Source organism: Ahaetulla prasina, chromosome 5 (assembly GCF_028640845.1).
Source record: "Ahaetulla prasina isolate Xishuangbanna chromosome 5, ASM2864084v1, whole genome shotgun sequence".
In the NCBI taxonomy this organism is placed as follows: Eukaryota; Metazoa; Chordata; class Lepidosauria; order Squamata; family Colubridae; genus Ahaetulla; species Ahaetulla prasina.
Window position 1 is genome coordinate 99,540,232 of NC_080543.1, and position 25,042 is coordinate 99,565,273.

The window sequence follows — 25,042 nt, forward strand, 5'->3', positions numbered from 1 at the left end:
TTATTTTAAAAGCTTGATAGAAACTGTCAGCTATTTCCTTTTGTGAGGCAATACAGCTTGTTAGCTGTATCAATGCTTTACATTTTACCCCTCCCCATTTTACCACCAAAAGGAAACGAAACATTTGTTTAGACACTGGCTTTGTCTGCCTGCCTTAATTTTGTTATTTCTCTGAAACCTGGGGTAACATTTTTAATTATATAGCATCTTTTCCTGAAGGCTTTGGTTTTACATATATTTGTATCTGGAATTAATATGACTATTGCAGATTAAAACAATTAGCACAGTGTATGTCTTGGGAAATTGAAGTCTTAGTACTTCTGGACCTTCTTTAAGTTGAAGAAATGGACTACAGTCTCATTTTAGAGATTGTGTTGTAGCCCTAATGTTTTTTACATCAGTTTCACTTTCATTCTTAGATTCATATTCAGATATGTGGAAATTGTGTAGAATTCTTTTTTAACTCAGCTGACTTGCCAGGTGTAAACCATCACTGGATATTGATGTTGAACTCAATGGTTGACTAACATAACATTACAGCTTTGAGCTATAATTCGATCTAATGGGGTCAGTATTGCAGTCAACCAAGTAATCAGACTTATTCAGCAGATTCCTGGCTTTTCTATTTCTTTTCTCTTTTTTCTTTTTTTTTCTTTTTCTTTTTTTCTTTTTCTTTTTCTTTTTTTTTTTTTTGAGTTCAGAAAAATTGACAGGGCACAAACAATACCAGCAATAAGGCTAAGATTCTAGATCAGGGGTAGCAACCTTTTTATACCTACCGCCCACTTTTGTATCTCTGTTAGTAGTAAAATTTTCTAACCGCCCACTGGTTCCACAGTAATGTGCCATGTATCGTTGTCTGCGCATGCCTCCCGCATTGTGGATTGGGTTAGGGGGAGCGTGCCAGCTACCAGCTCTGCTTGTCTGTTACAGCTGGGTAGTGTGGGGGGAGATACGCGAGCTATTCTGGGATGAGGCTGTTTTGTTTGTGGTTGCGCTATAGCGCCATTCAGTTTCACTTACGTAACGTGAACTAAACTTATGCGCGGGCGATACAAATAGTATATTTTCAGAAATTTAAATTGTCACGGGGAATTTTATGAAAACCTAATGAAAATGTTTTTAAATAATGCTATGATTTTTTTTAAAGTCAATTAAATTAAAAAAAAGAAAGTGCTTCAGTATCGGTCAAAACCTCTACCACCCACCATGAAAGCTGGAACGCCCACTAGTGGGCGGTAGAGACCAGGTTGACTACCACTGTTCTAGATTAAGACACGATGATCATATAGTAGTTTAAATAAAGTAAGATTTGTAAACGGGGACCAAATTGCAACTTCAGTTACAGTGTCATTTGTTGCCAAAATTAATCATGGTTTCTTTCTTAGCATAGGTGCATATATGCAGATCCTTAAAACAAAAGCCAATTATAGTTTAATAGCATCTCATGCAAATTGTACCAGTAACTGATATACCCAACAATGATTTGCAAATACAAATTTTATTTCTTACTGGCTGCACTCTCTTAAGTGGCTGAAGGAGGCTAAAAGTGCTTGTTCTTTTAGAATAGAATAGAATAGAATAGAATAGAATAGAATAGAATAGAATAGAATAGAATAGAATAGAATAGAATAGAATAGAATTTTATTGGCCAAGTGTGATTGGACACACAAGGAATTTGTCTTGGTGCATATGCTCTCAGTGTACATAAAAGAAAAGATACGTTCATCAAGGTACAACATTTACAACACAATTGATGGTCCATATATCAATATAAATCATAAGGATTGCCAGCAACAAGTTATAGTCATACAGTCATAAATGGAAAGAGATTGGTGATGGGAACTTTGAGATGATTAATAGTAGTGCAGATTCAGTAAATAATCTGACAGTGTTGATGGAATTATTTGTTTAGCAGAGTGATGGCCTTCGGGGAAAAAACTGTTCTTGTGTCTAGTTGTTTTGGTGTGCAGTGCTCTATAGCGTCGTTTTGAGGGTAGGAGTTGAAACAGTTTATGTCCAGGATGCAAGGGATCTGCAAATATTTTCACGGCCCTCTTCTTGATTCGTGCAGTATACAGGTCCTCAATGGAAGGCAGGTTGGTAGCAATTATTTTTTCTGCAGTTCTAATTATCCTCTGAAGTCTGTGTTTTTCTTGTTGGGTTGCAGAACGACTTTATACGACTCTAGTATCTTTTAGTGGAGCTTATTCATACGTTAAGTTGGAAATCATATGTATATGTACTGGTGTGAATAAGTTCTTACATGGTTTTCTACTCTCTCCCTAAAACAAAACAAAACAGAAAAGCCTGACAATGACTGCATATCAAATCATTTTTAAAGTTAAATGACATTGGAACAATGTATGCCACTGTAATAGAATTGCTTCACTTGAAATTTTAGACCTCCAAATATTTAAATACAATTGTATTGTGTAAGTGCAAATGTCAAATATGTCCTGTCTCACTGAGGGTTACCATACTTCCTAGAAATGACCTTAATACCCTGTTTCCCAAAAAATAAGACATCCCCCGATAAAAAGCCCAATTGGACTTTTGAGTGCATGCGCTAAAATAAGCCCTCCCCGAAAATACTTAAACGGAGAACTGGAAATCAGGTAAGACGGCAAGAGAAGCCCCATCTTGCTCCATGCGCCCTAAAATAATAATACCTCCCCAAAAATAAGGCCAAGCACTTATTTTGGGGTTCAAAAAAATATAAGATTATATTTTTTCGGGGAAACATGATATAATAAAGCAACCAAAACACTTCTGTTATTCATTCATTTGTGTATTTAAATGTATTGTGTATTGGCCTTCCTACTTCAAAGGGCTCTGGGCAGCATACAGAAATAGAGAAAATGGATCAAAACATTGAATTAAATAGACAGTCCAGATTAAAATAATCTAATAGGCAGCAAAAACAATGGTCATTGTGAGGGTAGTGGAAATGCTCCAATTAGAACCACAAAACGACAGAAATTAAGTATTCAGTATCAAATGACTGAGCCTGGAGGAGGTACAAGAGAATTAGAAACTAATTTTGTTGGGCTGAGTTGTTGGCCCTGCAGCTATTGATCAAATATTAGGGAAACCTATTTTTAGCAGTTTTCATTTTAGCACTATTTATATAATAATATTAGTCATTAGTACTATATTAAGCAGTAATAAATATGTCAGTTTGGTGTAGTCATTAGACATTGGGCTAAAAACCAGGAGATCATGAGTTCTAGTCCTGCCTTTGTCCAAAAACTGATTTTGGGCCTGTCAGGCAAAGGCAAACCTCTTCTGTGCTATTGGTAAGAAGACCAGAAATTTGTCCTGGCATCCTCCTAGAATCAAGGATAACCTGAAATGGATAACACATGTACAAGTCTAGAATCAAGGATTACACATGTACAAATTTTCTTCCCTCCCTCCTTCCCAATTGCACATTTTTCCTCTGAAGGCTGCTAAGCAGTGGTTCCCAACCTTTTTTGGGCCATACCCCACCTAAGCATCTCTAAAATCCTGATTGTCCTCCCTCCCCCCCAGACCTATAATTCTTACTATTCAAAAAGTGAACTCCTACTCATGCAAAGGAAACCTAAAAGGCCATTAATTTGGTTTAAACAAGGTTCCAAATTGCCCCCATTAAAAATCAAATTACCCCTTTGTGGGGCATAGGCCCCACATTGGGAACCACTGTGCTAAGGAAATAAGATTCATATAAGAATATATCTTCCTATAGCAGTTTTTGGAGCATCTCCTCAGTTAGGATCAGTATTCTGGATCATGTCCCCATAATGTTGACATGGTTGATCCCAAGCTGCCTGCTAACACCCATATTCTGTGTTATCCAGAAACAGTCGGATCATTTAGGTACTTGTTGAAGTTTCCATTTGGCCATACATTGCTTCTAATGTAATAGGCCAATTGCTCTTAGGGTCTACAAATGTTGGAGATTTTTTGGTTGTGCAAATCTCTCCTTTAAAAAAAATTGGTCAGCTCTTTGCAGGATTTGAATTGTAGCAATTTCTTAAGGTTTGCTAAAGCTACATGCTGCTTTTAAGAGGTTTTGAACTGTAATCGCCAGTCACAGTTAGAATGGCAAGTTTAAGGAATTGTAGCAAATGTGGTCTAGACTGACTAGAGGAAATCAGATTGCGTGCTATTTATAATGGGTTATTTATGTTTGGGGCAGTCTTGGATCCCACATTGGGGAGAAGCAACACATAATTTTTAAAAATAATATAATTTTTATTCAGATTCAGTATTGCTTGAGTAAATAAGCATTTTAAAAATGATTCCTAAATGTAAATATATATACTGTAGACAGGTAAAATTTTCAGTGTTCAGTTAAAATGAGTAGTGACATCGGTGAAAACCTAATTATGGCTAATATCAAAAATAATGTGTTTTAATTTTTAAAAGTTTTTGGAAAGTAAATATTCAGATAGATTTTATTTTTTATGAAATAATACCTGTTTTTGGAAGGAGTGTACTAGCTCTGATGGCGAACCTACGGCACGCGTGCCAGAGGTGGCATGCAGAGCCCTCTCTGTGGGCACTCTCATTGTTGACAGCTGCTCTTCCGGGTTCCGTCGCGTGCAAGCATGCTGAACAGCTGGTCCGGCGTCCATGTACACCAGACAGCTTCTGTCTTCTGGGTTCCAATGTGGAACCAGCTTTCCGCTGCGCATGTGTGTGACGGAACCTGGAAAAAGAGCAGCTGACCACTGTGCGTATGCCCACTGACCAGCTGCTCTCTTCTGGGTTCCGGCACTCCGGTGCATACACACTACACTTTCGGTGCTGAAAAGGTTAGCTGTCACTTTACTAGCTCCTTCTTTCTAAGTCTGAGAGTGTGACGGAGCTGGTTGTGTGTCAAGCATAACATTATAGGTGTCATATGGTCTCATGTAGGAAGCCCAGAGACTTTTAACTTGGTGCTATAGAAATGTATAAATAATTAAAATGTCAGTGAAAACATCATTGCATCATAAAATGATGTGATTTATATAAATAGAAATATTGTTCAGGTTTCTGCTTTTACTTTTTTCAGCTTGATAGATCCTTTCCCTTCCCTTGGACTTTATGTATTAAAACGCTTAAGGAACATATAGCAATAATCAAGTCATCCTTTCATCTTTCAAAACACCGATATTTTTGGAAGGTAGATGCTTGATTTAAAACAATTCTATCCACCATCCTCTAACATAGCTTTCAAGACTTTCTAAGCAGCTGTTGATTTTTTTTCATGAAATCTTGTTTTATTCCCTCTCCCCTACCACCTCACCCTGCCAACTGAGACTAGTGGTATGAAAATGGTTTTCTCTTAAACAGCATCATTTCATTTCCTGTTTAATCTTAGTTCTGAAAGTAATATACAAACTCTGGATGTGTGCATATGTATATCTGGGAAGTGTTTTTATCTTGTTCTCAGATTTCAAAAAATCTGCTCATCATTACAATATTGTGCTATCCTCAACCACATCAAACTGAAAACGTCTCCATCTTCATTTTCTTCCCTAAAATATAAAAAGCTTTAGCTAGAAGTTGACTGGTTCTCTCATGCCTTTGGATTGCCCTTTCAGCAATATACTATATTACATTACGAATGCTTACAAGTACATTGGCATCTTTAATCAAACTTTTTCTCCACTGGATTAGGCTAAGCAAAGAATACCAGAGCTTTGTTTGGAGGCCGTCTTCTAAAAACTGGTGAAAGCTGTCAGGACAAAAAACTGTTGCCATATATTTAAATCAATATATTGCTGAAATGTTAGTGTTTGTTTGACCGTAACCTTTAATTAGCAAAACAGTGCACTATAGGGCAACAGTTTTTGAATGAACATACCACAAATGGGCTAACTTACAGCATGCATTCAAAATCCAGGACCCATGACTCCTGCAGGATTGAAATCTGGCAAAGTTGTGGCATTTCAGTGCTGCCATGGTCATTTGCAGTTGCTTCCGATTCCACTGAATTTTTGCCTTTTTGGGGTCCTTCTGTTTATCTGTTTAGGTAAGGAAATAATCTTTGAAATGATAGCCCAATGGGTCATGGGTTTAAAATTAAACAACATTTATATGTTTACTTTCCATGCATGTTATTTAATCATGTCTCCCTTTAATCACATTGAAATAATACTACTTGATGTCGATATAGGGAGTTGTCTGAGGGCTTCATTTAAAGCTTTTGTGAACTATACACCATCCTGGATTTCAGACTGTGTATTTTTGCTGTAGTGCAGTGCTGATGGGGAACCCACACAGTTTTCAAGCATTCCCCACTGAAAGATTTCAACCAAATAATAAGAACATTACCTTTCCCCCCCCTAAAGGTACAAAAATGCTCTTCTGCTTAGCAACTACATTCTTCTGCAATCCTTTCCATAATTACAGAGAATAAACTTAATTCAGTATATGTGTATAGAAACATGGTCTTAATCCTCAAATAAATGGAGCCAAACCAGACTTTATACGTTGTAATGTAAAAAGCAGAGCTTTTGGCTATAATTTCCAATGTTGTTGAAAAGTCCCATGCTGTTTCTATGTAGATATCTACAATTTTTATATAAGATTTAATAGTTCTGTTTTTAGCAGTATCATATGTACACACACTAGTAAAATGAACAATTAAAACCTAATATTAAAAATTGTAGCATTAAAAGTATCAGCATAATGCAGATTCAGTTGAGCAGAGTGGGAAAAAATACACAATCCATTTTTAAAAGCTGAGCGAAGTAAATCTGTCATTGAACCAGCTACTTTTGAAAGAGGCAGTCAGTGTACACCCTTGCTCAAGCAGATGTCACTAAAATTGTTGTTTTAAAAAGCTGTAGTTCTTTTTAAGGAAACATTATTGAGAATGTGATCAGCAGACAGATACAGGAAATCTGAGTGAAACAGAGGATCTGGATCTCTTAGAAGTCAAGATTCAGATAAGAGTATGGCTAGAAACCACATATACTAGACAATCTTTGGCAAGAAAGTTGCTTCTAGTCTTACTCTCATGTCTTGCCAGACTTCAGTACTATGGTATCCATCTTGGCCAGCTGGGAGCAATAAACCATGTTTCAATGGTTCCCCTTTTCTAGTATCTGGTTTTATTCAATTGTGGTAAGAGGGAGTGGTTAAGCCTTAGATTTGTCTGATTCAGAGATCTGTCCCCGTCCCCACTGTTTATCATCTATCCCAAGCCACTGTGTCATATCATCTGTAAGCAGTGTGTGAGGTCATCAGTAGTGCCCAATACCCAAAAGTTAATGAGGAAATAAACTCATTAGTGAGAGAAAATGGCTGTGGATTCGAAGGCCACCTAAATCCAAAATCAATTTTATTTTTAAGTATGAACAAGGAAAGTTGTGTTGCCTGAAACAGAGCTGACTCATAATTTGGACCCTCCTAGATTCATGGCTGTACTTGAACAGCAAGTAGAGGCAATGGATAGAGTTTTGCGCAGTTACACACTCATGCTTTTGTCATCTCATGGCTGAACGACTATAATTTGCTTTATCTGGGGCTGGCCTTGAAGATAGGTGCAATGTATTTTGGGTATACCTAGATTTGCCCATGTAAATCACCACTGTGGGAGCTTAATTGACTGCCAGGCACAATTAAAAATGTAAATTGTCACATGGCGTCAGCCACACTGGGTGGACCAGATTACAAAAGCAACTCTACAGTTGTACTTTATTTAGACTGACTATAATAATTATAGTTTGATTGTGCTTTACATCTCCTTCTTATAATCCAGTGAATGAGGGACTCGTTTGACTCAGCTGCTTCCAAATATTACCTTCCTTCCCAAGACTTAAGAAACGTTTAATATTCTTTACCTATGTAATATTTTTGCTAAAGTCATTTACATTACACTCTATGCATGAATATATTTGAGATCACCTGCTCTGACCTGAGTTTACGCATTCGCTAGGAGTTAGGACTTGCTAAAGGTCCCTTCTATCAAGTAATTGCAATTACAGACACCCCATTGCTGAATTTTTCTCAGTGTTGCCTACCTGTGAGCCAGCTTCCTGTGATATCTGGCCTGCTTCTTCCTTACCCAGCATTCAAAGAGCTTGGTGGCATGATTCTGTTTTAATATTTCTTTTGTTTGATGCAAGTTACTCAGAACCATTTGGAGAAGAGCGGCATTCAAGCTTAAGCATGTTAGTACATAAATAGATTAACATGATAATAAAGATGCCAGGCAAAGTTTTTCTGGTTAGAGTATCTACAGTTAGCCTTATTACTGAAAATGCCTCTCTTGGTGTCTTCTACTTCATTTTACTTCTTTGGGTCGCCTCTAGGTTGCAGAGTTTTTTCAAAGGATATCAAGCTTTGAGCAAGTGTGCATGGGAAAAAGCAACCATTAAGTATCCTGAATTGTTTTTTAAAGGCTTTAAAGTTTCTGGCAGAGTTGTCAAGGTTGAGAAGCCTTGCTTTAAAGGGATGGGGGGGGGAAACCCTCTATTTAGAAGATCAAGTTTCTAATTTTGGCTACTTTGTGATCCAGTTTTGTCAGTTGATGCCAAAGTAGGAGTGAAGCAAGATTTGCTTTAATTGGTTTCTTTTAATAATTGCATTTAGCAGAGCATGTCCTTTCTAATAACCATATTTGTTAAATTGTTCTTTTAAAAACTCGTCTCAACTATTTGTATGGGAAGTTATGATCTTGTTTTGACGAAATAATAAGCACACCAGTCAGTCTATGTGACACATGCACACACACAATTACTAAAATAGCGGACATTAATAGGAAGGCTGCTACTGTTTCTACTTTTTTTACCTGAAGAGCTTACAGTTTTAAATGCTGTAATGAGGTGATTTAGCAGTATTTATAGATGTGCAAACACATGCAAAAGCTTAGTGAAGTCTGTCTGGCTTTTTACATTATTTTGCTACACACTTAGTAATTAGAAAATAGTCCGTAAATCACAGCAATAGATATGGTCAAAATACAATGAATGAAAAGTTCAGATTTACTCTAATGTTCTTTATATAAGTTACAATAGATTACATTTCTATCCTCAGAGAGGAGGTTCATAGTAGAGCGAGTTTGGAGGTTTAAGCAGAGTATCTGACTCTTGAATCCTGGCTTATTTCAGATACCATTGTCTTGCTGCATTTACCTGTTTCTAATCTGATTAAACATTTTTATTATTTTGAATAAATAAGAAATGTAGCGCATGTTCGCATACATCCTATGACAGTAATAGCTAACCTTTTTGCCACGCGTGCCCATACCCATAATTTTATGCCCCCTGCGCGTGCGATACCCCCCCTGCAATCCCCGCTTTTGGTACACAATGGCCCGGTAGGCCCGTTTTTCTCTCTCACCTGGCTCCGGAGTCTGTAGGAGTCTGAGAAGGGCGAAAATGGCCTCCCCCCACCCCGGAGGCCCTACGGAGGCCAGAAATGGCCTGTTTGCCACTTCCGGGGGACCGGAAGACCCATTTTTTTGCTGTCCCCAGCATCCAGAGCCTCCCTAGGAGTCTCGGGTGGGTGAAAATGGTCTCCACCACCACCCCGAGGCTCTCCGGAGGCCAGAAACGTTTGCCAACTTCTTGCCATTTTTGCCCTCCCCAAACTCCTAGAAAGGCTCTGGAGCCAGGTAAGAGAAAAAAACAGGTCTCCCCCCCCCCAGGCCCTCCAGAGGCAAGAAATAGCCTGTTTCCCTACTTCTGATGGGCCCAGAAGGCCCGAAAATCAGTTGGAAAATGATTTAATCATCATAGTAGAATAAGGAACTAACATGCCCTGAACATTAGACTTGTGTTTTTGCAATTTCTCAGTAGTAAAATATTTAGAGTTAACATCTCTAATTTTTGTATTCACTACATTGATGCACAACTATTATTTAGAGACAGAGAGTGGAACGTTTCATGATAGCCCAGTCATGATCAGTTTGTCCTGGAGCTTTCTATTTTGGAAAGAGTAGAAGTACTGTTTTCCTGTAATTGTATCAACTGAATATAATAGCTATGCTAGGAAAGTATTCCATTGAATATTAAGTACAGAAAACAGGAAAATTTAGAATATATTGTATTGGAAATCACTGAATTATTCCTTGGGAGATCCTGAATTTTGATCAGTACAACATATTTTTCCTTTTGTTGCAACAAGTTCCATTTTGTCTCACAGGCTTCTCTTGGTGAAATTTAGGAAAATAATACGTCAGAACAAGTAGTCCTCAATTAACAACAGTAATTGGAAATGGAATGCCCACCACTAAGTAACACTGTTATAGAATACAACGTCATACCAATTAAGCCACAAAAATCCTGCCACTTCTCGTTGTAGTGGTTAAGCAAATCATTTCAGGTTATTAAGTGAAGATGTCATGTTGTCCCTATTTGTGATTTTGTGCCAGCTTCCCCACTGACCTTTCTTATAGGAAGCCAGCAACACAGATTGCAAATGGCAATCAATAATTTTGTCCGGCCCATTTTTGGAGTTTTGTGTGACATTATGTCCAATTTGCTTTTTTCCCTCCCTTTTTTTGTTTTGTTCCAATACACACAAAGGGAATAAACATGTGTATAGCAAAACATGTGTTAATGCAATACTTTTCTGTGAGAAATACTTGATTTTCTGGAAAAATTTCTGGGGTGCCAACACTTTCAGTCATGATTGTATATGTGTATGTATTTTTCTTGAACATTTTGCGAGTTATTTATTTTTGTGTTTGTTTATTTATTTATTTAGTCATCCATCTCACCGCAAGGCAACTCTTTATGTGTGTGTGTGTGTGTGTGTGTGTGTGTGTGTGTGTGTGTGTGTGTAGGTCTTGGCATATTCGGGTCTTTTCCCGTGTAAAGTTGAGAGTATCTTGGCGACATTTCGACGAGGTATCACTCATCAACTTCAGGCTGGTGCTTTTGGCTTCGTGCTTGTGTGAGCAAAGCGGTGGCTCAGGGGCTAGGACGTTGAGCTTGTCGGCAGCTCAGCAGTTCAAATCCCTAGTGCTGGCGTGTAACGGGGTGATCTCCCATTACTTGTCCCAGCTTCTGCCAACCTAGCAGTTTTGAAAGCACGTAAAAACGCAAGTAGAAAAAATAGGGATCACCTTTGGTGGGAAGGTAACAGTGTTCCGTGTGCCTTTGGTGTTGAGTCATGCCGGCTACATGGAGACATCTTCAGACAGCGCTGGCTCTTCGGCTTTGAAATGGAGATGAGCACTGCCCTTTAGAGTCAGCAACGACTAGCACGTATGTGCGAGGGGAACCTTTACCTTTACCTTTATGTATGTATGTCAACTCAAGATGGCAGACTACCTAATACTCCTGCTAATTGCTAATACTCAAAGTTACAATGGGTTGGACTTCCTTTAACCAAGCTATTGAGATTGAAATAATTCTGAAATGATTGAAATGGCTGGTTTTGACCTTGAGCAGTGTTGTAGGATTGAGAAGTAATTTCTTCAATGTCTTTGATGTGCTAAATAATCATATTAAATCTTTATTATAGTGATATTTAAATGGGACATAATTAACATAAATGATAGAAATTGTATTCCTGTTCCACCAGATCACTTAATCATAGTAGTAATTATTTTTAAAAAGTTGTCCATTCTGTAGTTCTCACGGCTTGTTTACACATTGCCAGATTGAACAAGTTCAATATTTTTGTCAAAATTATCTTCTGAAAAGGATCTTGGAAACTGTACAAGTACAGGTAGTCCTTGACTTACAACAGTGCATTTAATGACCGTTCAAAGTTACAACAGCACTGAAAAAAATGACTTACTGTATGATCATTTTCCACACTTACGACCATTGCAACATCCCCATGGACACGTGATTCACACTTGAATGCTTGACAACTGACTCATTTTATGACAGTTGCAGTGTCCTGGGGTCATGCGATCCTCTTTTATGACCTTCTGATTAGCAAAGCCAATGGGGATGCCAGATTCACTTAACAACAGTGTTACTAATTTAACAACTGCAGTGATTCATTTAACAAATGTGGCAAGGAAAGTCATAAAATGGGGCAATACTCACTTAACAAATTTCTTGCTAAGCAATATACATTGTGGGCTCAAGTATGGTTGTAAGTCGAGGACTACCTGCATAATTTTACCATCAAAATTCCACCAAAAATATGCAAAAATAATTCTAGTGTGTGCACACTATTCTGAAGAAGGTTTTTGGTGTTGCATTCTAATGGACTGAATGGCACAAAGAGTTGTAGTAGATTTTGCATACCATTGAGCTTACATTTGGTTAATTAATTGTTCCTGTTTTTACATTTGCTACAACTACATGTAAAGACTGGCTGATATCATTTTAAGAGATTTTATTCCCACAATGCAGTCTGAAGCGTGGCTGGTTATAAAAATAGTATTTCCTTTATTATTTGCCCGCAGTATTTTGTGTCTATTAAATCTCTAGTGGTTTTAGAAAGAAATGCCCTGAAAGGTCACATCAAAGCTTCACTTAGCAGCTACTTTTCTAGGATAAAAAGACTTTCTTAAAAAATAAAAATGTTGAGCTACTTTTCTGATAGGTTTTCTACAGGCATACTTTGTTCTTCAGTGTCTTAGTTCTTTTCCTTGACCCGCAGATTGAGGTATTTTCCCATTCTGAATCAGATGAACATATTCTTAATATGTGTTTAAAATGTTTTTGTTTTATTTTTGACAGGTTTGGGTAAAACCAAACGGAAGACAAGTGCCAGAGACGCCTCTCCAACTCCTAGTACTGATGCAGAATACCCATCAAATGGTAGCAGTGCTGACAGGATTTATGATCTGAACATCCCTGCCTACGTGAAGTTTGCCTACGTGGCCGAGAGGGAGGATGAACTATCTCTTGTTAAAGGATCTCGAGTGATTGTTATGGAAAAATGCAGCGATGGCTGGTGGAGAGGGAGCTACAACGGACATATTGGCTGGTTTCCTTCAAACTATGTAGTTGAAGAAGTTGAGGAAGCGACTGCTGATTCGCCAAGTTTTCTAAGTTTGAGAAAAGGGGCATCCATGAGTAATGGCCAAGCCATGAAAATACTTCACATTGTCCAGACATTGTACCCATTCAGTTCTGTCACTGAAGAAGAGCTCAATTTTGAAAAAGGTGAAACTATGGAAGTGATAGAGAAACCAGAAAATGACCCAGAATGGTGGAAATGTAAAAATTCTCGTGGGCAAATTGGTCTTGTTCCCAAAAACTATGTAGTAATCTTAAGTGATGGTCCTACCATTAATGCTTCCCATCCTCCTCAGATAAGCTACACGGGGCCCTCTTCTACAGGACGGTTTGCAGGAAAAGAATGGTATTATGGGAACGTTACTCGACATCAGGCAGAATGTGCTCTGAATGAAAGGGGATCAGAAGGCGACTTCCTTGTCAGAGACAGTGAATCTTCAGTAAGTAGCTATTGTTTCAAAATTTTATTTATTTATAAAATTTATTGGCTGCCCATCTTACCACAGGGTAACACTGAGCGGCTTACCATCATATAAATTCAAAATGTTGTGGCGCATTATGCAGAATAAACGAAGTAACAGATTATAGCTTTGCCTTGCTGTATGAATCAAGTGGAGTTCTTCAAAGTGATTATTCATCTGTTGTGTAATACAGTTCTCCTTTCATTAATTGAAAAAAATATATAGGGCAAAATGAAATATAAATATGGTGCACCATTGCTGTGCTCAGTTTTAATTTTTTTCAGGTATATAGTTTTCAATTGGATTTTCTCATAGCAAATTTAAGCTCATAAGCAAATGTTAGGAAAAGTTATTGAAGTTTCAAAGGGTGTAGTAATTGTATCTAAATTCTCTGCTTTATTAATCCTGCACATATGAACTTACAAAAGGTGTGCATTCAGATTCTGTAGAAGCTCAACTCAGCAAAATTTTAGCTAACCTGTTTTTCTTTTGCGTCTACTTACATATTTGCTTTTTCTGCTTCTGACTGTTCTGTATATGGAATTGTCAACAAGTTCCAAAGAACAGCCATGTTGGCCCCTTTTACCAAAAGATTTGAAATCTATATATGTTTGAGAAGAATATTGCTGAAATCTAACCGCATAGTATTACAACTAAAGAATCCTATACTACTTTAAAGATTGACTACATTTATTACAGCAGCAGATGTAATTGGATACAGTTGAATAATTTTCAGATCTTTTTAGATGGGCTTTCTCTCTTGCCACTTCCTGTGGGTTTCACACTACAGCTTTCTAAAGTTTCCACCTCAAGATGGACTTCAGTAATACTGAAAAATTTACAGTTAGACCATGGTTAAATCTCTACACCTTTTCTTTTTCACTATTTTTAAATGTTTCATACATTCTACTAGCTTTGTTTCAAAAATTGATTTTTAGATTATACCTTATAGAGATATATATTCTATTTGAATAGAATAGAATAGAATTTTATTGGCCAAGTGTGATTGGACACACAAGGAATTTGTCTTGGTGCATATGCTCTCAGTGTACATAAAAGAAAAGATACTTTGTTAAGCAGAGTTGATTTACAAAGTACATGCAAAGGGTTTATGTTTTGTTGGTTTTGATTTAAAATTCATGATTGTTTGGTCTGTGAATCCAGTACAGCCTGAACTAGGAATAAATAAGTTCTAGTAAACATGGTGGAACAGTTTTGAATAAACATAAATATTTAAAGTATTGTCATTGGGTGAGATATATTGAGATAGTTGTGATTTTGATCAATCAGTACAATAGAAATAATATTTGTTTTAATTGAGCAGTGAATACCATTATTCATTTAGTTGTGTCACATAGTCACTAAAATGATCAACAGCCTAATTTGAATGCCAGTTGTCATTGAGGATTTCATTATGTGAAGATGTAGTAGATATCTAGAGCTGCACCTGGTGAACTTTTATTGCCTTTCCTTTAGAGGATTGTGCATTGTAAGTAGTCCTCATTTAGCGACCGCAGTTGGGTCTGGCAACTTGATTGCTCAGCAAAACAGTAACTAAGTAAAATTGCAATTGTGCTTATGATCTTACTTCAGCTTTCCTTTCTTTTGCTTAACAGATCAGTGAAGGTCATAAATATAAGGACTGGTTGTAAATTTAATTTTTTATCAACATCGTAATTGAATGGTTGCTGAAATAATAACTAATGAGTGATTGCTAAAAGTCGCTACCTGTATTTTAAAAGACAATTCCAAACAATAGCTGCACTAATGGGTGGTGAAGAAAAAAAATTGGAATGATGCTGCTTTACTGGATTGAAATGAAAAAAAAGTTCACTCTTATGTATGAAATAGGCAATAGCGTTATTCTCTTTTTTTGTATGATAAGGATGGTACGTGAACTCTGGCTTAAAGTCCCAGAAAGCTGAAAGAATATATTTGTACATCTGATACTGTAACAAATAAATATTGGAGAATATTTTTGCGTTGTTATACAGATAGTCCTTGATTTAAAACAGCTCATTTAGTGACTGTTTGAAGAAGTTACAATGGCATTCAAAAAAGTGACTTATGACCATTTTTCATACTTATGACCATTGCAGCATCCCTATGGTCAAGTGATTTAAATTCTGATGCGTGACTTATGATGGTTGCAATGTCCCGGGGCCAAGTAATCACCTTTTGCTAACTTCTGACAAGCAAAGTCAATGGGGAAACCAGATTCATTTAGCAACAGTGTTACTAATACTGCAGTGATTCAATTAACAAATGGAGCAAGAAAAGTTGTAAAATGGGACAAAACTCACTTAGCAACATAAATTTTTTTGGGCTCAATTGTGGTCGTAAGTTGAGGATTACCTGTACTTGATTTATATCTTAGGCCTTGGATCAGTTCCTTGAAAAATTATGAATAACATAAGATAAAAGAGTTCTCTTTGCTAATTCTTTGCATATTCTTTGAATATGGAATGAGAAGTGCTCGTAGGGCATTTCAGTCCCATCAGCTGGCACCTCCTTAGAACTGATCATTAGTTATGAGATCATTTTATCTTATCTGAAGTTTGACCACAGAAGGCCAATGGTGATTTCAATATTCGCTTTACAAAAATTTTTGAGTTTCAGAAATAGCACGCAGATTATTATATACTCATCATGACTTTTCAGTGGCCTTTGCTGACTCATAGTGTTTTTTGTACTTTTAAGCTGAAGAGCAACACAAGTTTTCCCTTGTGATCTTTTTGAATACGTTTAGGACAATTCAAGACTCTAATGCCTTTGGGCAAGTAGCGTTATGCACTTTTTAAAAGATGTCCTGCTGTGCTAGAAGAACACTTTGTGAACTGCCCTAAATAAAAATCAAATCCAATATTTATATTCAATTTATGAATTATAGAATTCAAGACATAGTATGCTCCATAGCTAGAACAAATAGAAAGTATAACCATTAATCTTCATCAAAGAAAAGGGAAAAAGCCAAGAGACTATTCTTTCTGTTTTACATTTATTCAAATGATTTTTTTTGACAGGAATAAAGCATTGATTGGTGAATTTAATTGCACCTTTTCTGAATCTGGTGTTCTTAAATTCATTGAGCTTAAAAATTGCCAGAATTTTTAGCCAGCATACTACTAATTTGGTGATATGTATTATGTAAAAAACAAAGGAAATTATTGAGGTTGTTATCTGAGAAATGTTATGAGGATGGCAGCTATATGCAAAGCAAATTACAGAATAATTGACTGAAGATTTATTTCTACATTCCTGTAGCATATAGATGGAGGAGGAGGAAAAGGACAGAATGGGTTTCTACAGGATCTTTATGACCTTTGATTCTGGCATGCATTTTTCCTATATATCAGAAGGTTATAGACACAAGCGGGCATGTGTTCTAAATATCCAAAATTAACTCATAGATAGAGCTGAGCTTATTTTTTTTTTTTAGAAAAGTACGAATTGAAAAATAATTAAATATTGAAATGGGGGAGGGAAAACAGCATGCTGTGTTACTAAATAGTTACTATAGTTTTCTATGATGATTAGAGGGTAAAAGGCTAGGCTTGTTAGACCTTGAGAAGAAAGTAGATTTCTTGCATAAGAGGATGCTGTAATACAAGTAGTTTTCGACTTACAACCACAATTGAGCCCAACGTTTCTGTTGTCAAATGAGGCATTTGTTGTGACTTTTGCCCCATTTTACAACCTTTCTTGCCACAGTTGTTAAATGAATCATTGCCGTCGATGAGTTAGTAACATGATTGTCAAGTGAATCTGGCTTCCGCATTGATTTTGCTTGTCAGAAGGTTGCAAAAGTTGATCACATGACACAGCAACGGTCTTAAGTATGAGTCAATTGTCAAGCGTCTGAATTTTGATCACCTGATCATGGGGATGCTACAAAGTTCGTAAGTGTGAAAAACAGTCATAAGTCCGTTTTTTTCAGTGCCATTGTAATTTTGAACAGTCACTAAATGAACTGTTGTAAGTCTAGAGTTATCTATAATGATACTGTATTAAACAAGAGGTTTGAGACTGGCATGCCATTACCAGGTGTAATTGTTTTCATGTCGCCTGATTCAAATTGTCAATTTTCCAGCAAAGATCCAAAAGTATGGAAACTTGGAAAATGCATTTTGAGTTGTAACTATTTAGTACAGAACTAAAGATGGAAAAAACATTTCTTTTTACATATTTTTTTTTATTTTGAACCTTTACAAAGGCTGGTTTTATATTTGTCATGGTGACTGACACTGATCAGCTATGCGTTAGAGTTTGACCCATAGCAAGTAACTAGTTCAGATGTCTCCTTAAAGTAGCTGTCACAATTGCAGCAGCTCCACTAGTCTTAAGCCTGGGAAATATTGTTTGCAAACCATCCAGCTGTAGCAACCATGTCCAGTGGGAAAAGTCACAGAAATATCTGCCAAGAGCTGAAAACCCAAAAGGCAAACAGATGCAAACTATAAAAATAAACACTCTTGAAATGAGTTCAACGGAAGACAGCAGGGAATAGTTTGAAACTGACTTTAACCTCCACACACTGTAGTCTGCATAACATGCCAAGATGAAGTCTTAAGGTTTTATTAATTAAATATTCACAACAGGAAGAAGTCAAGAATACATTCAGTGACATATGCATTTTTTTCCCCATTTCCTGTTGTTACTTAAAATATTTGCCCATTGTGAGGAGAAAGGTGGGAGCCTAGACCTTTCCTTTCCTTTCTGCAGAAGGAAGATTGTCAGAGCCTCTTGTTCGGCAGCGCTTCTCTGAAGAGAACTAAAGATTTTTCCCCTCATCCTCTTCCGCCCTTTTTAAATATAATGCCACAAAAACAATGTCTTTGTTATTTGGTGGAAGGAAAAATGATAGGCATATGCATTTGAAATGTAAATATGAGAGTTTGATTTGGAAAGCAATTATTAATATTCATTTTTCAGTAGAAATGTCTTTGACAGAAACATTATTTTATGTCTGCTTTGTAACTAATGAGTCTGAGATAGCTGCGTAGGCCTTGTTCAGCACATTGCTTTGATTTTTCCTTCTCCAGATAAGCTGTCACTAGTATAGAAATCAATCTTAACCACTATACTTTGTTTTCCGTGGCTGTCATAATGCTCACTTTGTCTATCGAGAGGAAATTCTACTTCAAATTTTAAAGTAATTGAAATCACTGCTTTGAATTGGCAGGATTAGAGCAGTGTACAAAGGAAATAATGTATTTAATCTTCCATCAGTACCAGTTTATCTCCCGCATTTTTTCCTTACCAATGTCTCTTTTATTTCAACAAACGTTAATACTATCAGAACCACGTTCCAATAGCCAATGAAACAGGTTTTCATACCTAGATTCAGTTTCTGTTCCCCAATTTGGAGTTTTCCAATAGTGACATAGTGGTAAAATTTAAATGTAAAGTTTTTTTCTCAATGAAATAAACAATCTTTGAACATCCTTGAACATTTGTCTCAGACATTCAGTTCTGAATCAGATGTTTTTTCTCTTTTTTTGTTTGTTGTTTTTGTATCTTTTAAAGCAGTGGTCCCCAACCTTTCCGACTCTGTGAACTGGCAGCGGTGGTGGGAGAGGGGATGGTTTCACATGCATGTCCACTACTTGTGCAGCACAGTTTCCAATGGGCTGTGGCCCATTGAGGACCCTTGTTTTAAAGTACAAGTGCCCTGTTTTAAAGTACAAGTACTCATAGCAAATAGAGTTTAGCATTACAAATTCTTGCTCCCATAATTTTTCTTGGCAATAGTTCCTGCATAATATGGAGAATGAGCAATAAATTTTCTATTGGTAGAAAATTTGGGCAAATAAATTAATTTTAGAAGTAAATGTGCCTTCTACAATTAGATAGTGCAAAGTATTGGCATAATCAGTTTGCCAGGATAGCATAATGGAAAATTCAATCCGTAAAATGAGCTTTATTCAACATAATTTCTAATAAATTTTAGGTCATCATTTTGTTCTGGTTTTTTTCAGCTGAGAGCCATATATGGCTTTCTACCTCTGAATAAACATGCAGAAAAGGAATAAATTCAGGGTAAAAGCAAACAAGGGTTTCAGGAAATAGGAACTACTGCAGATACTGCCTCTGGGTTAGATCATAACAAGATTGGTCATCCATCAGATCATTCTAAGCTCTTTAAAATATCAAAGTAGAAAAACATAGTTAAGTTCTGAAAACCCCTCTATCAGTGTAAACACAGTATGTGTTTACAAGACTTGAAAGGAAAAAAAAAGCTGCATCACTTTGTATCAGTTACAGCTCCTGTACACGCTTCACAGATAGCATGAGAGAACTTGAATTTACCTAACCCTTTAACAAAGAATTTACCTAATCCTTTAGCAAAGGAGCTATTGGCAACCTATAAAGGTAGTCCTCGATTTTCAACTGGTTGCTTAATGACTGTTTAAAGTTATGACAGACCTCCCTGGCAGTACTTACGAGGCAATTGTGAAATTTTCACCAGTGGGGCCCCAATGATCACATGACTGCATTTCTGGCGGCTTAGCAACTGGCCCACATTTACTGCTGTTTGCAGCATCCTGTGTTTTACGATGTTTTACCAAAAAAGCAGCATTTACTTCTGGTTTTCAGGAAAACTAGCCCACCTAACGACCATCGAGGTTGCTTTTTAAAAGGTAGCAAAATCAGGTCGGTCACATGGGTGACCTGTTTTATGACTGTCACAACTTATTCCATTATGCTCCTTATGGCATAAGTTTCTCGCCCTTTAATTCCAGAGAAGTAGAACTAGAAAACATATCTTTTTTTGTTGGTCCTTTTATGGAGACATCAAAATGATTAGTATATATCCTAGTCACACAGATTCAGTGTATGGCCATAGATGAAGCACGTCTTAGTGCTCATAGATGAAGCATGTTTTAGCTAGTATGTCCATCAGACTTTGATGGACCAATCTCCCGCAATGCATTCTTTGTAACTACCATTCATTTAAAATTTAGATATTGTTTTTTTGTTGATATTAATAGTTTTAGATACCACTGTTATCATATAAAATGTTATCATATATGCTATAATTTTAATATTTACATTGTAATTTAATATAGTCTGTATCTTGGATCTCACTTACGGATATTAGACTGTTTTACAAATGTATTTTAATTCTGCTTTAAACTTTATTTTGTTTATTTTCTGCATTGGTCTATCACAGTAACTTGGATGAATTAAATTGTGGTTGTAAGTTGAGGACTTCCTATATTCAGTTTACAAATCAATCATTTGTACCAGTTTTGTTATTTAAACATGCTCCTGCACTGAACTAGGTAAATAGCCAAAAGAGATTAATATTTCACTACACGAATTTGGGAAATGAAAAAATATTTTTGAAGCAAATCATTTTAAAGTGAAACAAGTGAACTATTGTCAGTAGAAAATCATCGCAGTCAGAGGCTAAATGAAATAACGGGAAGAAAAATCTGTGTGCTCAAGAATCTTTGCTGAGTGATTTTTTTCCCCTTTGCAAATAGCAAAAATGAGTTCATTGTTTGAAAACTTAGTTCTTATATAATGAGATAAGAGGAGCAGAGTTTTTAATATATTTTTAAACCAGTAATGTGGCATTTGCACATATTTATCTTGGGCCGTGTTAAATGTTGAATTGTTAAAACTTGTGTTAGGCACCCTTTAAAAAAAATAAGAAAGGCCCTCTTGTGGTCATGAAATTAAATGTAAAGCTAGCATAGTGATCTTATTTCTCCATTTGAATATTTACATTTATTGAGTGTGCATAGAAGTTTTTCTCTAGATAGTTGGAGACCTTTGGTTTAAATCAGTAATATTCTGGATAAATGGATTGATTTATATTAGTCTATGATGTTACTAAGATACTTTCGCTGGATAGCTACTCTGCCATTGATGATAGTAATACACATTTTAAAATACTTAATCCTTAGTGTATGTGGAGACGGAGTACAGATAATTTCTCTTGTAACAGACTTTAAATCCCATGTTGTGCATTCTCTAAACATTTGTCTTTTCTTTCTCTCTACAGCCCAGTGACTTTTCAGTATCTCTAAAGGCTTCAGGGAAGAACAAACATTTCAAGGTGCAGCTGGTGGACAATGTCTATTGCATTGGGCAGCGTCGATTTAATACTATGGATGAGTTGGTGGAACACTACAAAAAGGCTCCTATCTTCACCAGTGAGCACGGGGAAAAGTTATATCTTGTCAAAGCACTTCAGTGACATTGAAGATGGACTAGGCCTGCTGGGGCCTTTTGTAACTTAAAAGCCTTAGGTCCTCAATCACTTTTATAGAGCAGGGCACTCTGCACCAGACACAACTGTCAGTGAATGGTCTGTTTCTGAGTATTTGCTCTGTTGGTTATATTCTCTTTTCCTCCTTGCTTTTCTCTACCCCCATTTTTGCTTATTAGTCTTTTTAAAAATTAAGTTGTTTTGAATCCCCTCAGGTTGAAATTTTCACTTAGGTGGGCCATTGTAAGCACTCGTTTTATTTCCTGGGTTTTTAACTCTTTCTATGTACACGTTTACAGAGTTAATCCAGATAAAGGAGGGGTGTTCTTGAGTGAGAAACAGTGTTATCAGACGGCTCCTGATGGCAGAAATCATCATTGAGAGACTGGGCACAGTTGAATGCACTGAACCTGCAGCTAACTAAGTGAAATAATAGTAGACATAACGGTTGTGGCTGTGAGTTCTGTAGCTATTTTGCTTACCAAGTAATATATTTCTGAAATTCCTAGTTTCTAGAAGCATTCTTCCCACACTCTCCTACAACTATTACATTGCTTCTTTGGCTCTTTGTGAAGAGTACACTAACTAAAGCATTTTGTAATAGTTCTTCTTAAACTACTACGGTATGATTGTAGTAAAGAAAACTATCTAGCGTATTTTGACATGTAATTTCAACCGAGATGTTTCATTGAAAGTTGATTACTTAGAGAATCATTGAATTGTAATGGTTGAATGTTTTGGTATCTACAACCAGATGTGCCATCCACATAATGCTTTCTCTTCTTGCCCTTCTGCTTGTTTGAATTAAACAGTTATGTATTTAATTCTTAAAGTAATATGTATCTGTAGCCGATTGACACTAATACAGAAGTTTAATAAACATAGCTAATTATGGGTGGGTGGGGCTTCCAGCACATACATACATACATAACATACATACATACTTACTTATAATATATATATATATTTGCATAACAAAAAAATCAGGGTTTACAGAAGGTGGTGTGATTGGTAGTAAGACACACAGAATGTTATATGAAGAAAATGCGTTTCTTTTGTGTTTCTTTTAACCTTCTTATGGTTTTAAATATAGTATTGATGGCACATTCCTGAAAATATTAAAAAAAGGACCTTGTTGATCCTGAAAACTTGCATACCTCCCCCACCCCACTTTTTTGATATTGTAATAAAAAGGTATCATGTGAAGATGGAGTATTGAATTTATCCTTGGTAATGGCATTGACAGTGGTATCATTGTCAAATCAATGCAAAGATAGCATTTCCCCTTTACATAAATCTGGACAAATTAAAATATTTTATAGTTTTGCTTTGTTGAAATAGCATGGATATCATTAACTGTTAATTTTTAATGAACAATTTTTTATTAAAAGATGTTACAAAGGTTTTAAAAGCCACAGAAACATGGTAGAAGAAATAGAAAAAGAAAGATTATAATAAGATTTTAAAAAAAGGAAAATAGCTGATTTCTCATTTTGTAGCAATTATAAACCATCTTCGGTATCTCATATTGCATATGAAAGCTCCCTTCTTCCCATAAACAAACTTTTTAAATCAGTGCTGACATCAGCAATTAGTTTTTGTCCATTTTCAGCAAAATGTCTATAAAGGGTTTCCAATATTTATAAAAATAGTCGCAGTTCCTTCCTTAATAAAACAAATCAATGTAGCTATCTCTGCAAACACAGCCATTTTCATAATCCATTCCTCCATTATTGTTGTTTCTGTGGTCTTTCATCTTTGTGCATATAATAGCCTTCTTCAGTTGCCATGTATAAAACCAATTGTCCATGATCCTTTTAAGTTTATTGTCCATAAGTTCTAATAAGAAAAGTTCTGGTTCCCAAAACTCTCTGCATCACTAAATATATTTGTGTGCAACATATTTTTAACTTCTTCATAACTCCACCATGCATGGTAAAATGTCCCTTTATGTTTTTCACATTTCCAAGAATGATTAGAAGTAACTTTATGCATTCTAGACTAGGGCTGTCAAACTCCCGGCCTACAGGCTGAATGCGTCACACACTGGCCATGCCCATGCCCAGTTTAGTGAAGGGGAAAAAAGTCTTGATACGTCAAGTGATGCTACTGTGACGACATGAGTTTGACACCCTGCTCTAGACAATTTCTGTGGTGTCATATACTGATACATCATTTTTTTAAAAGTGTTCTTTTAAATTGTAAGACTGAATTTTAGATTTTTTTAATCACATGGTCTCCCATTTTATCCATTTAATGATTATAAACAAAATACTTGGCTCATTTTATAATACATTTTTTAACTCACTATTTCAAATTTCAATAAAAGTTTACACATTTTAGCAATTAAGTGTTCACTATTTGTACATAACTCATTTCCAAATGCCATTTCATCACAGTCTGTCCCAGGTCCTTTTAAATATATATTAAATCATTCTCTTTATTACGCATATGGAACTATTGAAAGTTAAATCCCTCTATAATTAATTGTTCTCTTGATTTCTTCTTAAGCTCCCTCCATCTTCCTGTAATATCAAGTCTGAATATGTTTACTATTTGTTTTTATTCACTGTTTAAAATGCTTCTCAAGCTGAGGCCAACAAAGTATTTTCGGATATAGCTGGATTTGTAACTATTCCATATTTTTAGTATGGCATTCATATATAACTTTTATAATTTATAATACAATAACTTTATCATATTGTAAGTAATCATGCGACCCAAACCTCAGACCATCTAAATCTAAAAATCTCTTTATTTCTTAATAACAGCCATTCCTTTATCCAAATCATAAAACAGGCAAGAAAATAAAATTTAAAATCAGATAATCTCACTACTCCTATTTTCTTTTGCATCTTGGAGAATCTTATATTTAACCCTTGGGTTTTTTTCGCCCCCTGCCATATAAATCTGGATATGTGTTTTTCCCCGGTTTAAATGGTAGATCAGTTCTCAAAACATTATTGTCTGAAGTAAAAAAAAACAAAAAACGATCCTAGATCAGTGGTCCCCAACCTTTACAGCTTGGATGCCCAGCTGGTGGGGAGGGGAGGGGAAAACTGGTGGGCCAAACTGCACCTCGTGTAAATTGAGCTCTGTGCGTGTATGCGTGACAGCCCGCTGCTTGCACAAGTCAAGCTGTTCACACATGTGCCAGCCAACCACTCACGTGGTCTGGTTATAAATAGGCCACGGCCAGGTAGTGGGCTACAGTCCAGGGGTTGGGGACTCATTTTTATCATAGAAATTCTTCACAACAATGACAATTGTAATTTTCCCTATCTTAATAAATCCTTCTTAATTTCATTCTATACTTTAACAATTCTGTCTAACCCATATAGTTAGTGTAGTGTAGTATATAGTAACCCATGTACTATATATTAACCCATATAGTTAGTGTAGTATATAGTATGACTGTAGTAGGATTATTTATCCTTTTTATTAAC

At 36.2% G+C, this 25,042-nt stretch overlaps 1 protein-coding gene across 4 annotated transcripts in view; it reads left to right on the forward strand.

The window, feature by feature from the left end:
• NCK2 (NCK adaptor protein 2) overlaps positions 1-22,420 on the forward strand; it is a 73,453-nt gene extending 51,033 nt beyond the window's left edge. For all 4 annotated transcript variants that reach the window (XM_058186614.1, XM_058186612.1, XM_058186613.1 and 1 more), the window contains 2 exons: positions 12,633-13,354; positions 21,390-22,420. In XM_058186614.1, the coding sequence (XP_058042597.1) occupies positions 12,633-13,354; positions 21,390-21,584 (917 nt within the window). In that variant the 3' untranslated portion in view covers positions 21,585-22,420. The remainder of the gene's footprint in view (positions 1-12,632; positions 13,355-21,389) is intronic.
• The last annotated feature ends 2,622 nt before the right edge of the window (positions 22,421-25,042 follow it).